The sequence below is a fragment of the Hakea prostrata genome, chromosome 7, assembly GCF_041222555.1.
Source record: "Hakea prostrata isolate BN-2017 chromosome 7, UWA_Hpros_2, whole genome shotgun sequence".
NCBI classification, from domain to species: Eukaryota; Viridiplantae; Streptophyta; class Magnoliopsida; order Proteales; family Proteaceae; genus Hakea; species Hakea prostrata.
Window position 1 is genome coordinate 55,330,313 of NC_142606.1, and position 16,568 is coordinate 55,346,880.

Below are 16,568 nucleotides of genomic sequence, written 5' to 3' on the forward strand. Positions count from 1 at the left end.
TGTAATATCGAGTTCAGCGGAAGCAAAATAAATAAACTAAATAATCTTCTTTCCGGTTTTCTTTTCTAAATCTAAAAACTGGTTTTCTAAATTAGCAAGCAAAGGGGTCCTCCAATCTTTCTCCATACGATCAACGAAATCCTGGCAATCTGTCTCCGTCGGCCATCAAAGGGTGCTATAAGCACACTTCAAGCATCTGCAGGAGGCTTCATGCTTTACAAGTTCATTTACCGCTGTCTGTGCCACATCAGCTTCATACGAGAAGGCTCTTTCATACGAATCATCTCCAACTTCCGATGTTGTGCCACCATCTGTACAACTCATATAATATATACAATGAAAGGAATGAGTTCTGACAAACTCTGTAAGGAACAGGCAATTCATATATATGTCAATACAATCCACGAATGCACATATGAAATGATATGGATGGTATGCAGAAATATGAATCCTACTAAGATCTAACTGTGCAAGTCTCTAACAGTTGACATGCTTTAAAATATAACACCAGCCCTCCTCTAGGTAGGTCTAGTCACTCTGATCCCGCAAGGACTGGTTACCTCTGTTGGGATCCTGGGTAAAGGGGTAAGTCCACACCTGGCTCACAAACATGGCTGGGGTTTAAGTCAACACTCTCTTACCACGACCATTGGCATGAGCACTGGCGCATGTCGAGGTTTCTAATCCAATGCAAGTCATACTAGTAACATACTATATGGAGTCCAGATACTTCCCCTATGGCACCAACCAACTCGGTTCAGTATCCTTCGCAACCTAGGAGTGAGAACCCTCACGGACTGGCTACCGTTGTTGAACTCCACTCCTTAACCCTATGGTCATCCACATATTGTTGGGGCGGAATGCTCTCATGACTCCTCACGACACCCGGTCCACTCCTTGGACATCCATGAGCCACACCCTAACATATGCAACCCTACCATTGCATGACCAACAGTAGAACACTGAGTCTCCGTACGGGACTGGTTCTTGCTGTAGGATGAAACAGAGTCACGTTACCATTGTCACGGGTCACCCGGCTTCAATTCCCCTACCGAAAGGGTAATAGCATGTGGGGTACCTAGCCATACAATTCTAGACTCTCCTAGGTATGTCATTCAGTAATCATGATAGTGCTAGAGGCATTAGTGAGCATGTGTCCCATACCACAGCCCTCTGATATCTCCAACCAAGATATCCCAATGGAATACCCCTTCCATCACAACTACACTACATCACTCATCATCATACCAAAACAATTGTGCAATATCATAAAAGATGAAGTACATCAAGGAACACCACAAACAGCAAGTATACAATAAGATTCACATGCTTTATACAATTACAGCAAGTTACATGATCAAAGAATAGTAAATAGAACAGCTGAATCATCATGTATATGTAGTTGCATATAAGAAAGAATACATGTCTTACCTTGTAATTTAGTAGAAGTCCTTTAAATTGCAATCCAAACACAATTATAAAACTTTAAGTAAAAATAGAGGACACCTATATACAGGGTTACAAGAATGTATAAGAGTCAAGAGTCAAATCAAAGCCAAAATCAAATCTACAGAGTCACTGGAAACCAGCCGGTTGCTTCTGGCGGTTGCTTGGGTCAAGTGACCACCCCTGTTACAGACAGTTTTCAGCTCCAAAATTCAGACATTTGATCATCCGATTTCAATCCGTTTTGGGATGATCTTAGTCCGAATTTCATTATAATAGGTCTATAATAAAGGGGTAACATAGAACCCAAAAATTAACACAGAACTATCGCCCAAAATCCTTCCCTTGATTAGATCCATCCATTTTACGAATGCAGGGATTTGTTTTCGGACAGGATCTTCTCAAACACATTGATTAGGGTAACCAGTTAATCATAAATAAGCCACCCCAACATGATGGAGATGAAATCAACACCAACCAAAGCTGAAAGAAGAGAATGGGTGAGAGGGGAATACACTTACCTCAATCAGAACAGCAAAAACAGAGGGGGAGAGGTTTCAGATCACTAAAAGCACTTCGCCTATCTTCCAGCATGTCTCCACTGCCGCCTAATCGCCCAAAATAGCCATCCGAATATTATAATGTGTTAATAGGGCAAGGGTTGCTATTTATAACGAACAGTGGGCAAATTATGTTATTTTCCTGCAAGCAAAACTTGACAGTTGCTTGGGGTGATCACTTGGTTCAATCAACCGCCTCAAGCAACTGCCCCCTAGTACATTGCTATACAAGGGTGCTTTGCTCAAGGGGTTGAAACCCAAACACAACCTAACCCTAATCAACACATGGGGGAGGTCTTACCTTCATTCCGGACATCTCCAAACACGACTTGTTTGATTTTAAACAATTATAAAAACTAGTTTGATACCATGATTCTATTAATACAACTACCGTATCCTTGAGATGATCATATCTATAATTTTACGTAGCTTACTTCTAACAAGGACTGAAGTATCATGAGTAATACAACTGGACAGACAAATATAAAAAGATTCTTTGTGTACTTACGCGTTCATCAATATATTCGTCACAATTGCATTATTCCCTTAAAATTCACCTTTGTGGCTTCCATTTGAATAGCTCACATCTAATCATCATACAATGTAGCATGAAATTTTGGACAAATACCCAAGCAATAACCCCAAAATTATAAATGTGCATTGTACCCCTATTACACTACACAAGCAATAGACAACTATAACTCACAAATTCAATCCAAACAAAACTAAGCATAATGAAACCCTTAAATCATTCAAGTAATCAATAATCACATCCATTGTGAAACAAACTGCTATTTTTTTGATAAGATGGAACAAACTACTTTCAAGACATATTAAACTAATTGAAGAATCTAGATAATTCAAAACAATTCACTAAGCAAAAGAACAACTTAAATAGTTGTTTATATGCAACATGCACTAAAAGCTATTTCAAATTTCAAAAAGAAAGAAAATTAATACAATTATGATTGACTTTCATTGACCCATCTTTAGTAACAATAAGAGATGACAACAAAAAGAGCAATGGTTCTTCTTCCATTGCAAATAGAATATGACTGATCAAGTTTAACTTTAAGGTTTCAAGAAATTTCATGTACAATTGTATTCAAAAAAGGAAAAATTACATATAAACCCCTAGATCCACAATCAATACATCTACTACCTTTGAAAAGAGATTAATTACAAATACTCTTTTATTGTTAAGTAGTAAAGTTAAATGATGATATTAATAGTATGGGGTATTTGTAATTGATTTCATTTTAAGGGTAATAGATATAATTGATTGCAAATCGGAGGGTTCCATGTAATTTTCCCTTCAACATATTAAAAAGAGTTTTTTATGTGTGATTCTTCTTTGTAGATCCTAAACTAATGTTTGGTCCCCTTAGTGCGATATATTATGTCTGGGTCTCAACTAGATTAACACTGTTATTCACCATTAAGCATTTTCAAATTTCAAACTTGGGGACCAAAATACCCCTTAGGATATTTAATAACCAAAATAGCCCCCTCTACTTATCATATTTCCATTCTTATGTCACAAATCCTAATACCTAACCAAACTCGTGGCTTTTAATTCCCAAGCAATTGACACCCAATTGAAGACACAAATTTGCAAACCTTTTTGTTGGCAAAAAATACAACTACATCATCTTACACCTTGATCCCACCCAAACAGTCTATGACAAGTTCCTTGGTGCTAGAGTATCTAGGTAAAATGGAACAGGAAATGCCAATATAAGATTGGTTGACTGGTAAAGATCCATATTTAAAAAAAAAAAAAAAAAAAAAAAAAAAAAAAAAGAAACAAGAAATGATGGAGTAAACATTCATAGGATCGTTTGTCCTCTGTTGATCAAGAACAAAGACAGGCATTTGATTATCCTTCCTTACCTCCAAGGAGGTTAAGCTCTATATGAATGCCAAAATAGAATATCACTTCCAGAGTGAAGCGATTCTAATAGATAAGGATCATTAACAGGAGATTTTCCTGTTTTTATCTCGAATTGCAAAATCTTACTCTTTCAAATGTCATCAAAGGAATAAGGTCCACTGAGGAAAGCAGATGGGATTACATGGAGTTGATATTGAATTTGGTTAACTATTCTTAGCTACTTGAAGAGTCCACCTGCAATTCTAGGTTGAACGAGTGAACTCCTTGGAGTGGAAATATTGCTTGAAAATTCGGGGGTATTTTGATTATTAAGCTTTAACTAATATCTATTTAAAAAAAATTTACTATAAATAATTAAATGGTGTTTTAATCATATAATATTAAATTAAATAACTTGAGGGGGGTATTTTGGTTCCTTTAGGTTTGATATTTGAAAACACTATTGCACTAAAGAGACCCAATAAAAGTTTAGGGTCTTTTTTAGGTGCACACATAAAAAAGATCTATTAAATATTAAAAAAAAACAATAAATCATCTATTTTTACTATGACAATGACAACAAAAAATAATAATAAATAATTATACATAAAAATCAAAAGTCATGCGGTTGAAATGTTTCAGGGTCAAATTCGTCCGGAATCAAAATTAATATGATGATCAATATTAAGGTTAAATCAAATTAGAGTCAAGATCAAGGTTTGAATCAAGATCAAAATCAAGATTATGGCCAAAATAAAAAATGACCCAGAAAAAGTTGATTAGGAAAAATAATAATCAAGAGTTTGCCCTTGGCCTCATTCGCCCTAAAAAACACAATCTTGAGCTCAGGCATATCCGGAGCTATCAGGGCCAAACTTTCACCCTTAAATTAATTAATGCGGATTGAGTTTATCACTCAAATGTTGGTGCCTGCACCATACACACCCAAACTGTCATCTATTGCCTAGCAAACCTTTATCCCTTGGCAAAAGGATTTTGTTTGAGAAAAGGACAACCCAGATTCACTGCTAATCCAGATTTAAATCTGCACCTCTGCATTTTTTTTTTTTAGAAAGAGTTTAATTTATTTAATGGAAAGACGACCTCTAGATGCAAATTGCTGAAACTTACGTAAATGTGAATTAATTAAATGGGCGCGGCAAAATGTGAAGTAATTAAATGGGCGCGAATCGGGCAGCCGCCGGCCCAGGTAGTTGGCCTAAATCTGATCTTGCGATATAGATTCGTTGGATGGATCTCATTAGACACGTTCTCATTTAAGCCTGTGTTTTATGAACAACCTTCCAGCAAGACAGCAAGATAGCTACTTTGCCAGTTCAAGAAAAAGCTCCGAAACAGGGGAAGAAGATGGGAATCAGATTCGTACTGCTGGTGAATAAGCAAGGGCAGACCCGCCTTGCCCAGTACTACGAGTACCTCAGTGTCGAACAGAGAAGAGCTCTCGAGGGTGAAATTGTCAGGAAATGCCTTGCCCGTAACGAAAACCAGGTACCCTTTTTCTTTTCTTTTCTTTTCTTTTTCTGCCATGTTCTTGATCTCTCCTTTACTTTCTGGGTTTCTTTTTTCTTTCTTTTTTTCCTTCAACTTGTTGATGTTCCTTTACAAGTTTGGGTTGTAGAATTTTGTTGTTTGCATTGCTTCGTCGTGGGCATTAAGAGCTGTGCCTCAATTTGATGGATTTTGATTATTTCATTGTCATTGCTGATGTGTTCCTCTTTCTGCTACTAATATCAAACCATGTGGTTTTCAGTGTTCATTTGTTGAGCATCGGAATTACAAGATTGTCTATAGGCGATATGCATCATTGTTTTTCTTGGTTGGGGTCGACAACGGTGAGGTACATTCCCCAAACCCTTCTCAAAAAAGGATGACAAAACTACACTGTTGATTTGTGATTTGTAAAAACGGTTGCCCTAGAAAAGAGATTCAAGTAGTTGTTGCCTGATGTTGCATGCATCTTCTGATACTTTTACATGGTTGGCATGACATGCTAGACGTTGATAGCACATGGATATCTGTGGCATTGGCAAAGCTCCGTTGAGATGAGACCTTCTCATCAAGGCTTTATTTTATTCAATCCATAACAATTCAACTTATCTCTGAACCAGAAACATTCCATATTGCACTAACCAAGGGTAAGATGATAGAGAATCTTTCACTGAAGGATAGGGATCTTGCAGAAGTGGCTTGAATGCTGAATTTGAAGGTCCTGCAAATTAGGGTGTGTTTTGGGGTGTTTTTTCCCCCGAAAAAAAAGAATTTTAGGCTGGGGTTTGGGTCAAGTTCTAGATGGGTATCGAGGGTTGTTTGATCCAAATATTGCACATGGTAGTTGGATTGCGAGATTTGAAAACTGGGTCTTCCAGTTTAAAACAATTAAGATTCAATTCTATGGTTTCAACTGTTTGATGGGGATGGGACTTGGATTGAGTGGGAAGGCTTGTGTACTAATGTAGGGGTTCAAATATGAAAGGATTTGTTGGTTAGATGTGATATAATTGAAAAATCACTGAATTGGAAACCCTAGGGATGAACTAGAAAATTAGGTTTTATGATGGTTGGATGAGGCAGCAAAGTGGATCAAGACTAGGTTGTATGGTGGCAGTGCTCTGGGTTGACTCTAATGGTGAATTGGGGCTGCAGAGGGGTTTTGATAGGCTAGGGTTTTCAGAAAAAGAAAAGGGGAACTGTAGGGCTGGGATTTTTAGGCAGTTTAGAAGTAGAACTGGGGATGGGGGATGAATATCTCTTGCTGATTATTTAACTTAAGACTAGACAGTAGGAAAATCAAGGATTGGATTGATTTAAACCAAATCTGATCTTTAAAATGTGGTTATCTTCAACCTAATGAAGAGGGAGCTTGATTGAGGAGCTCATAGGCTTCACACCACCAAAGAGTCGAGTGGGTATCCACATCATCCCCACTAATGAACCTTCCAGGCTCCACACTGGATCAACACTAATGCCATCTAATTTAGGTCACACACTAAACTAAGTTCTCACATAGAGGAAGAAGGTAATAACAACTTGCAGAGCAATTGCATTAGTCAAATTCATGTTCAATAATGCACCCTTTACGGCCTTATACAAATACTCAAATGTAAGACTTCTATGCTAAAAGGAAAGGCCTAACCCAATCCTTAACTTATTAGGAAACTTGAGTTGTTTAGAAACTAAATTAGACTCAAATTACAACTGGATTTTTAAAATCCTAATCTAGGCCCATGAAAACACTTACTAACGACTTCACCCCCCTAAAGAAAAGCACTTACTAACAATTACTTGCACTTAAATTGAGCCGCATTGAACTGGTTCAAGTGAACTATCTCAAAACAACTTAAAAAATGGACCTAGCACAAAACAACTTAAAAATAAAAGAAGTATGGGCAGTACAAATTCTACTCCCTTTTTTTTCCTTCTTACTGCCTATATTTTAGGTCTTTAAATTGTCCAATTACAACATAAACCATGGGATTGAACACCCCATACATATATGTGTGTATGACGCAACCCAAAGCGTACTTCCACTAAAAGAAGCATTTAGCAACTTATCTGCACCCCCTTTTGGGATTCAATATATAAAAGGTTAAAAAGAAAAGATTCAAAAGAATAAAATGTAAAACCCCCAGTATAAGGGAAAAAACTGGACTTCCATTGATGGGTGAAATTATCAGTTTTCTGATGCTGTTGTCTTTCTCAAATCTGAAAATTCAATGAGGCTAATAATATGTTAAAACACTGCTAAATGTCAAAAGTGTGCAAAACTTTAATTTGTTTTGATATCGAAAATATATTTCATTCAAAGTGCTATTGGTAAACATTTGCATACACCAAATAGGGTTTGACCAGATCATAGCTCCATTGATATAATCAAATTTAAGCTGCATTTTTTTCTTAAATCTAAAAGTTGAATAAATCTTAATATGGTTAAAACATTGCTAAAAATCAAAAGTGTGGTCACATATTCATTTCTTTTGATATCCTGGATAATATTTTCTTTCAAAGCGGTATTGGCAAGCATTCATGATTTCATGCACACCAGATGAAGTTCAACAGAAACATAGCTCCCTTAATATAATCAATTCTAATCAATCTTGGATTTGTTGGAAAGCTGCTTTTGTGCTTCATGTAATGCAAAAAGTCTTATTGAAAGATAAAATCATCTAACCTTTCAATCTTTTAGAGATGAATATATTTATTTATGTTCCTTATTGCTTTTGAATATGTATAGCTTAGGCCTTGTTTCTAGCATGGCCTCGAATAGAACTGATTGGAAGGCAATAATCCATGTAGCCGACCCCATTTAGTTGGGACAAGTCTTATTGTTGTTGTTCCTTATTGATTTTGAAAATATGGTAATATACTTCATTGATTTCTTTTGATGAATATCTTGCATTGTTATGAGTCTTCAATATTTATTTAGAATCTAATTAAAGTTATAAATTTGCTACTTGTACCAAATAAAATAGTTCTATAAAGAAGAGAATGTGACAATGTGTTCTTCACTGTGACAATGCCTTGTGGCATCCCTACACTAATGCACTTAGGAGTTAGGAAGGCCCTTAAATGCCTTGATAATTTTATCTTAGTAAGACCATCCAAGGGACTAACTGGTCCCAGAGTTTGATCTATGGTAATGATAATTCTTCAAACAAGGGAAGCTATTGGGAGACCAATTGCAGCCAGTTTCAACACAATAAGGATGAACAAATTTAATAACTGCTTTTTCGGGGTTTTTTTTTTTTGGGGAGGGGGCAGGCGAGGAAAAAAGAGCATATAAGTATAACAAGGGGGTCTGTAGAAGAAAGGGGATAGGAATAGTAGGCTATCTCAGCCTTGGGCTTCTAACCCATTATCTCAGCTGTGAACCAAATCTTTCTCAGACCAAACAGCTGCAAAAAGCAATAGAAATTCTGTTAATCAAGTCTTAAATCTGATCCAGCTGATGAGGCCTATCTATTGCTTGCTTAAGCTTCACAAGGTAGACAGTCTCAAAAAATAGGAACTCTGAATAAGCTAATCAACAAAAATAGAAACTTCCCGTAAAGCTTGCTGCCATACATCAAAACGGAAACTCCTGAAAATAGATAGTTATAGACTGAGTTAGAAGCTACCTCAATGAATAAAATATACTTTCTAAAACTGAAATTAGAAATTAAACTATGGCAGCATTAGGATATAATTTTTCTCCACCCACTAGATCTTCTAAAAAGCATCCTGCACAAGGCAAGTGTGAGGCTGTGACACTCTTCATGTCAACAGTGTCTGTGACAATGCTTTGGCTCTTCTTTTCATATCTTAATCTTCAGCAAATATAAGGTGTGACAGAGAAATGTAAGGCCTAACAGAAATTAATGACTAGAAGGTGCTGTCATAACTTCCAATCAAGAGATCAAACCATCATAAAATTTAAGGCATATAAAGCATCATCCAAGAAGAACAATATACTGAAACAAGAAATCAAATCAAGGATTTTTAGCCACTCAAGTTTGCATCTACCCACTTCTTGGTGCTGTACCCACCTAAAAATCCCACACATGGACAAGACATATCCGGTGGTCATTATTGACTCAAAGCTCTTAGCTGTAATGAACCACACCACTTTCCTACCCAACCGTAACCTGATTGGGTGTCCGTCATTCATGCAACACCCAATCTCTCATGGTTGGGTGTGATGAACCTATGATTAGGCTGAATTTATGGTGTGGTAGTAGGTGTTCCAAATGAAAAGTTTCCAGCTCCGTTTTGGAAACCTAAAACAAATAACCAAAACCTGGCACAGCACACACCTAAAAATCGATACATGGACAAGGCATATCAGATGCTCATTCTTAACGAAAAGCTCTTACCATTTTGAATCAAACCATTTACCTACCAAATCCTAACTCGATTGAGTGTTCTGCTCTTATGCCTACTCCTCTCACAATGATGCCCCATCTCATCTCTTCTCTGACGAGTCATGATTGGATGCAATGAACCTATCTTTGGCTGGAGTGTGGTAGCAAGTGTTTCCAAAAACTAACTTCCAACTCTGTTCGGAGGCATAAAATGGATGAGCTCTTTGGTTTAAAACAGTGATACAACAATCACGACAATGAGTCTTTGGGTTCTCCATGTTAGCTGTTAGTTTTCAGCAAAATCATTTTCTAGTTATTTTCCTTCCCCCAAAGGGACTATGATATTCCTTTCAGAATAATTTGGAAGGCAAATGTACCCTTGTTTTCTTCAACTGCTGCAAAAAAGGATACTCACCCAACTGAATGTTATTCAGATTCATTTTGAAGAAGCTGCAAGTATAATAAACTGCCTGCATAGTGCAATATATGGTTGCCCTAAATAATGGTTACCCTAGACTTAAAAAGATGACAGAAACTGCAATTAGATTTTATCTTCCTGAGTTTTGTTTTGGCTCTATGCCTCTGTGTATAGCGGACATATGAGGCATTGGGGCTTTTAGCCATTCTTTTCCCTTTTCCTTCTAATAAAATCTCCCTCCAGGAGATATTACGTAATTAGGCTCAGATGGCTGATAAGACAAATAGTTTTAAACTTTGAGCTGGAGAATCTCTAGGTCTGAAGAACCTTTGAGGATAAACATGCAGAAAAGTTGCAGAAATTGTGAAGGAAGAATAGAATAAATAGGGGGAGGAAAAACTACAGAAATGGGAAGAGAAACCATGTTAATGATCAAAGGACAAACAACCAGACAAAGAAAACGAAGAGGTGAGAGGGAGGCCAGAGGGTTATGGTTATGGTTAGGGTTGGGGTTGTCCTTGGTGTGTAAGTGGTTAATGTAAGAATGACCATCTGATCCGTTTTGTATAGATGTCAGGTTCTACGTGGTTACTGGGCTACAAACTGGGAAATGCAAACTTCTTTGTCCGGAAGCTCAGTTCCCTGTAGCCTGCTAGCAACTTAAAACAGTCATAAAAGACTTGTAAATGTTGAACAGGTCCATATGGAAAGAAATATTTAACATCAAATATCATGCAAAAACCCTGGACTGTCAAGAAAACCAACTTAACATTAAAAGAAACTAAAACTGGTAAACAATGGGGGACTAGACAACATGGGATGCCTGCAAACTGTTGCAACAATATAAAAGTGATAAAACTGTCTATAGACGTATAGAACACAAGATAAAAGTGAATGAAGATAGGGAAAAACCTCAATTTTGCTCTTCTGGAAATTTGCTGAGAAAATAGTGGAAAATAAGACAGATAGGTGAGGCAAGAAGAAGAATACATTCTGTTTCAATACTCAAAACCATGGCTCTCATGGCACTCCATCTTCATTTATGTTGAGCATAACTCCATTACAAGAAGAAACTCCTAGATGCTAAGCATGTTTGAAAACAAAGCTAACTATGAAATAAAAACTCCTAGTTAACCTAGTTATTAGCTCAGTAGCATTACAAGGAAATAGAAACTGGTAGAAGTAGCAACTAGATAATTAGCAAATTGAAGCTCTTGGGAGCTTCCATCTCTTCCATGCCACTTTTCTAGATGGGCCCTGCTGATCTGTTACATGATCTTCCTTTAGCACTGATCGATGTCTAGATGGCCAAAATATGGTTAAGTTTTAGCTTGATAGATCATAGGTGGGCTCCTATGGGCTTAAATGACTTAACAGATATGGACCCTCACTGGCTGAAAATAAAAGATTTTTAAAGACCTATTGTGGAGCCATTCAAAACCATTGTTGGCCTTCTCTTAGCCAAGCCTTCGGGCTACCTGGGCTGGCTCTTTCTCTATATAAGCTGGTCTTGTACTATGTTACTTGGTGTGTGGTTGTCCTGTTATGGTAATGGAACATAAACTTGGTTGGATTCAGTTACGGGTGTAAGCTCGTTCTTAGAGTGGGTCCCATGTTATTTTTTTGGATTGTTTCAGATTGAGACTTAGGTCCCAAAGGGGATGATTTACAATCGTTGGGTGCCCATGGGGCTTTAGATTAGCAGTTACTCCTTTGGAGCAAGTGCTTGAGAATTGAGGCTCAACATCTTGTTTGCCTGAAACCCATGACCAGCCCCATAAGACGCATTGATTTTGATGCTGTCTGATTCTCTAAAGGATTATATGTTGTAACAGTCACACCATTCAATGTTGGGTTCAATTACTTGATTCCTTTTTCTCAGTATCATTCATGTAAAGAAGTTAGTTATTTATGGTTTTCAATGACGCTTTTGGTCTTAAATTTATTGCATGGGAGAGGTGGACCAACTCAGGTATTTGGGTGAACTGTAAGTTTTAAGTCGTTTGTAAGTAGCTGCGTTCAGGTGTCCTCTTTAGTTGGTATGTGTTTCATCATGAAGAAACTTATTTTGGCTACCTTAAGTCGGGTTCTTAGAATTAGCTTTCCTTGATGATGGATGAATAATCCTCTCATGGAGAAAACAGTAGCCTTCACATTAAAGATTGCTATCTGATTTAAACATGAAGAGTGACTTTGTCTGATTTGTCATACTTTGAATTTTGATCCATCCCTTTCACAACATGGATAGGTTTCTCTGCTTTAAGCTGTTATTAGGCATGGTTTAAACTTAAAAGTGGATATGTGATTGCTTTTGATAAGTTCTGAGTTGAAAAGTCCCAGAATCCATTGGACTTGACAGAAGTGGCTGCCTACCCCTGTTGGAATCATTATGCATAGAGTTGGGTCAATCAGAATGAACCTCAACACAAATCAACGGATTCTGATCCAATTTGTATAACCCTGTTCTGTTCTTGGGAGTTAATACAATTTGTGGCTGTCCTTACTATTTAACCATGGGAAATGAAAGTTCTAATACACGATCAGTCACTATAGCCTCGTCTTGTTACCATTGTGAAGTAAAGCCAAACCAGTGGCATCTGCATCACATTGTCATTTTCTCCATTTCTTGGCTTATTCTCATCACTCATCATAATATTGGACCTGTGGGTTCCTTAGAAGGTTCTAAAGAAAGGGTTGCAAAGATAAGATGGTGTTGAGTGGTCAGGGTTTGTTGCTTTACTTGACAATGGTTTGTGGATTTGATACAGGAAAAACAGGAAGTTTTATAAGCTCTTTGGAAAAATTCTTCCCCATTTTCACTTTGATTGGTTAGTGTAGTTTTCTTAAATCTTCAAACATTTTAGTAGTATATTGACCTTGAAATCACCTATCCTTAAGTTTTGGGACATCTACAGAAGTATTTACCCTTTTCTGTTGCTGAAAGGAATTTTATCGTCAAAATATGGCTTCTTTCTCATCCCCCAACCTTGAAAAGCCAGTTTATATCTAAGCTAATTACCTGTTTCTAAAATCATCCACCTATTACAATTTGTCAGAGCAGACTTGAGGTTTGGAGACTTTCCAGAGTCATGACTCCCATTTCTTGCTTTTAAAGATCATGAAATAGTCATATTTCTATTTTTGTGTCCCTGATGCAAAACTATAGTCTTTCCGTTTTAACCACTGAAGTGTTTTAAGTCAGGACATAATACAATCTAGATCAGTGAATGTTGTCAACTTGAGATGTTTCCATTTCAAACTACTTTTCAGCATGCCTGATATTGAGCACTGTAGGGTGCTTGCTGGGTTATTATCTGAATAACTGAATTCTACTGAACTGGATCAGTTCAAGCCTAATTATTTAGTGTTTCTGGTCAGGGAACCATGTTACATGGTTGATCAATGTGTACTGCATGGTAGTAGTCTGAAGTCTTTGTTCCTACACAACTGAATTAGTTTTAGGATTAAGTGTTTTTGATGTGGGGCCATGCTAGCGCAACATACAGTTCTGTTCATGGTTGAAATACTTTTGATATAGGCAGTTTAATGGATGCTTCATATCTCATAACAGACCTGACTTAGAACATTTGAAGTATCAAGTCAGAATTTGTGTGTTGCTAGTATCACTCCTTTTTTAATTAAAGCAGCCATTGCATTTCTTTTGTTTAGCTATTCAGCACCATGTCAGTTGGTCAGCAAACTCATATAATTGCTACCTGATTCTTGTTTCCTACCTGAATTTTTCATCAGTAAACAGTACTAACTATAATCCTTAACTATGATTAGTATTTTTAGTGGAGGAGCTGTTGTACTAGTTATCCAAGACTGTTTCATCTGTTTTCCTTTTCTACTTTTCAAGATGGCTACACCCAGACTGATAAGCTCCTCCTTTTGTCTAATGCTGTGCTCCTCCTTTTGTCTAATGCTGTGCAGAATGAGCTAGCAATTCTGGAATTCATACACCTGTTAGTGGAAACCATGGACCGCCATTTTGGCAATGTGGTAAGGCCCTTAACTCAGATCCGTAATGTGGTAAGGCCCTTAACTCAGATCCCTAATGAATGTACATATAAACATAAGAAAGTTACCTTCCTTCCTTCTGTCGGAAGTCTCTATACTAGCTGTTTCTGTTATATCAAAGTAAATTAACTTAACTCCTTACTCTTCTCCACTGTAATCTGAACTTTCCAGTGTGAACTAGACATAATGTTCCATCTTGAGAAGGCTCATTTCATGTTGGAGGAGATGGTGATGAATGGATGTATAGTTGAGACGAGCAAGACAAACATTCTGGCTCCAATTCAGTTGATGGACAAAGCTTCCTAAATATTGCAATAAAGGTTATACTAGGCTGCCATGTGTCGAATTCGGGTTTCTGTTCTATCCTTTTTCATTTTCCCCTTCTTCCTTTTCCTGCGGCCCTTCTTATTGTCCAGTAGTGATATGCTTTGTTTTTGACAGTACATGGGTCTATCTGAAACAGTGTTACGTCACATTTTTTGTGATAAATTGTAGTATCCAACGAGTGACAATCTTTGGGCTCTGCTATTAAAATCTGTTCCTCAACAAGTTGAAGCATTTAGAAAAAATTAAAATTGTTAAATGCTCTCAGTTACCTTCAAACTCTTTTCTTACTTTCAAGGAGGAGAAAAAAGAAAAAAGGAAAAAGAAGAGGGAGGAGGGAGATTTAATTGATTGGTCACACATTTCTTCATTGTTACATATCTTAGCATCTTTGTACCTTCCTTTGCCATTTCCATCCAAGTGGTCTAACAAACTTAATAAGACTGTTCTTGTTTGCGATTGTTCATTGCATGTGTTAGCTGCAGGACCATTGGGACTTCATTCATGATTTCTATCAGCTCACTCTCTGTTGGATCTGTGTGTGAATTTTTGTTTCAAGTTTCAGTAGAATAAATCCAATCCTATTTTGGATTTTCTCAGTATTTGGTTGTCACTTTCTAGTACCTTTTGTACCTGGTAATGTTCTTCGTTTTTGGATTCATGACCTTAAAGATCTCCCTTCCTAAATTGCGTTTTTGTTTGGATGTTCAGACTCTTCTGGTGGAAGTGGTTTTGGATAGTCTAATTCAAAGACATACACTATTGCGTAAGGTGTTATGATAGAATTGCATGAGGTGTTATTATAAGATATATATTCTAGAAGAAAGTGGTTGTTGGGATTCTTATTAGAGAGATGGATGGGAGCCTGTGTTTCCTTATCGGTTGAAAACATATTAGAGAATGAGGAAACTATTAGAGAGAGAGAGAGAGAGAGAGAGAGAGGTAATCTATTCAGAAGAAGAAAGGTAAAAATAGGAGATGCGTTATAAAGAGTGCAAGAGAATGATGGTGTGAGAGAAAGAAGTCTAAAAAAGGAGGCAGAGACCTGGAAAGAGAGGATAGGGCTCTCTCTTCTTGTGGTATGACGAGAGAATGTTTATGTAAATGGTAAAACTAAATGTGATACCCGCCTCTCTAACATATGGGGTCCACGTGTAATGGAACCAAGGTTCGAAATGTCGCCAACATTTTGGGTCAGCGACATTTTGCTGACATTGGCATCGTGTTGGGGAAAAATCAACCCCCAGTTTCAGGGGGTATTTAAGGTCATATTGGCTTGAATTTTGTTTTGTAGCCTAATTTGAGGCCAATAATACACTGGGAGCATTATTTCGCCCTAAAATATCACTTAAACTAATGTTCCTCATCTACACATGCGCAGTTGTATGCAAGCGAAATTGGAAGTCTGGAAAACTCATATAAATCAATGTAAAAATGCAAAGAGAACACAAGTACACAACTAGTGAAGAAAAGTACTAAAGTCTACAATTCATTATATAATTATAAGATACAACGGTAATATAAAAGTACAACAGTATAGGCAAGTACATAGAGTCATCCAATCATCTCAAATCTCCATACCAGATACTGTGTCTAGGTAGTTCCATCTTCTCTTGAGTTTTTGATGTCATACCCATAGTGGCAAGCATCTTTTTTTTGATAATAAAAAAACTTCATTAACTAGGGTTAAATGTAGTTACAAAGGTTAACTATTGCTCTATTACAATTATCCCTTTGAGTTATCACTATATTAGCATAATTTTCAAAAAGCATCTGAAGCGCCGGATTCGGAAAGATATCGTCTTTCACAAGTTTTGTTAACTGTGCCAGTTCTAATAACGTGGCAAGTTCCCCAAGAGGCCATGTTATATTTGATGGCGATGGTAGTAGAGCTGCTACAAGTTTGTTGTTTGTCCAAATTTCATGGATTGTGATCCTTGTTGCTGCTGCTCTCTTTATCTCTTTTTGCAATCCATCAGCAAAATCTCCAAAATTCCCCTTGCCTTCCCGCTTCCAAAATTGACGGATTGTATATGTCCGTCTATATATAATCCGATGCTCCATCCTGC

The 16,568-nt window shown here is 37.1% G+C and overlaps 1 protein-coding gene across 2 annotated transcripts; it reads left to right on the forward strand.

Annotated features, from left to right (window-relative positions):
• Window positions 1-5,154: 5,154 nt before the first annotated feature.
• On the forward strand, window positions 5,155-15,191 carry LOC149011417 (AP-4 complex subunit sigma-like). 2 transcript variants are annotated; one of them, XM_089162892.1, is made up of 4 exons: window positions 5,155-5,388; window positions 5,651-5,737; window positions 14,089-14,187; window positions 14,347-15,191. In XM_089162892.1, exons 1-4 carry the CDS (start codon window positions 5,248-5,250, stop codon window positions 14,479-14,481), a joined length of 462 nt encoding a protein of 153 aa, XP_089019018.1. In that variant the 5' UTR covers window positions 5,155-5,247; the 3' UTR covers window positions 14,482-15,191. The 2 variants fall into 2 exon arrangements, with proteins under 2 accessions (XP_089019018.1, XP_089019019.1); XM_089162893.1 differs by having other exon boundaries at window positions 5,157-5,388; window positions 14,089-14,157; window positions 14,347-15,186.
• Window positions 15,192-16,568: the final 1,377 nt, after the last annotated feature.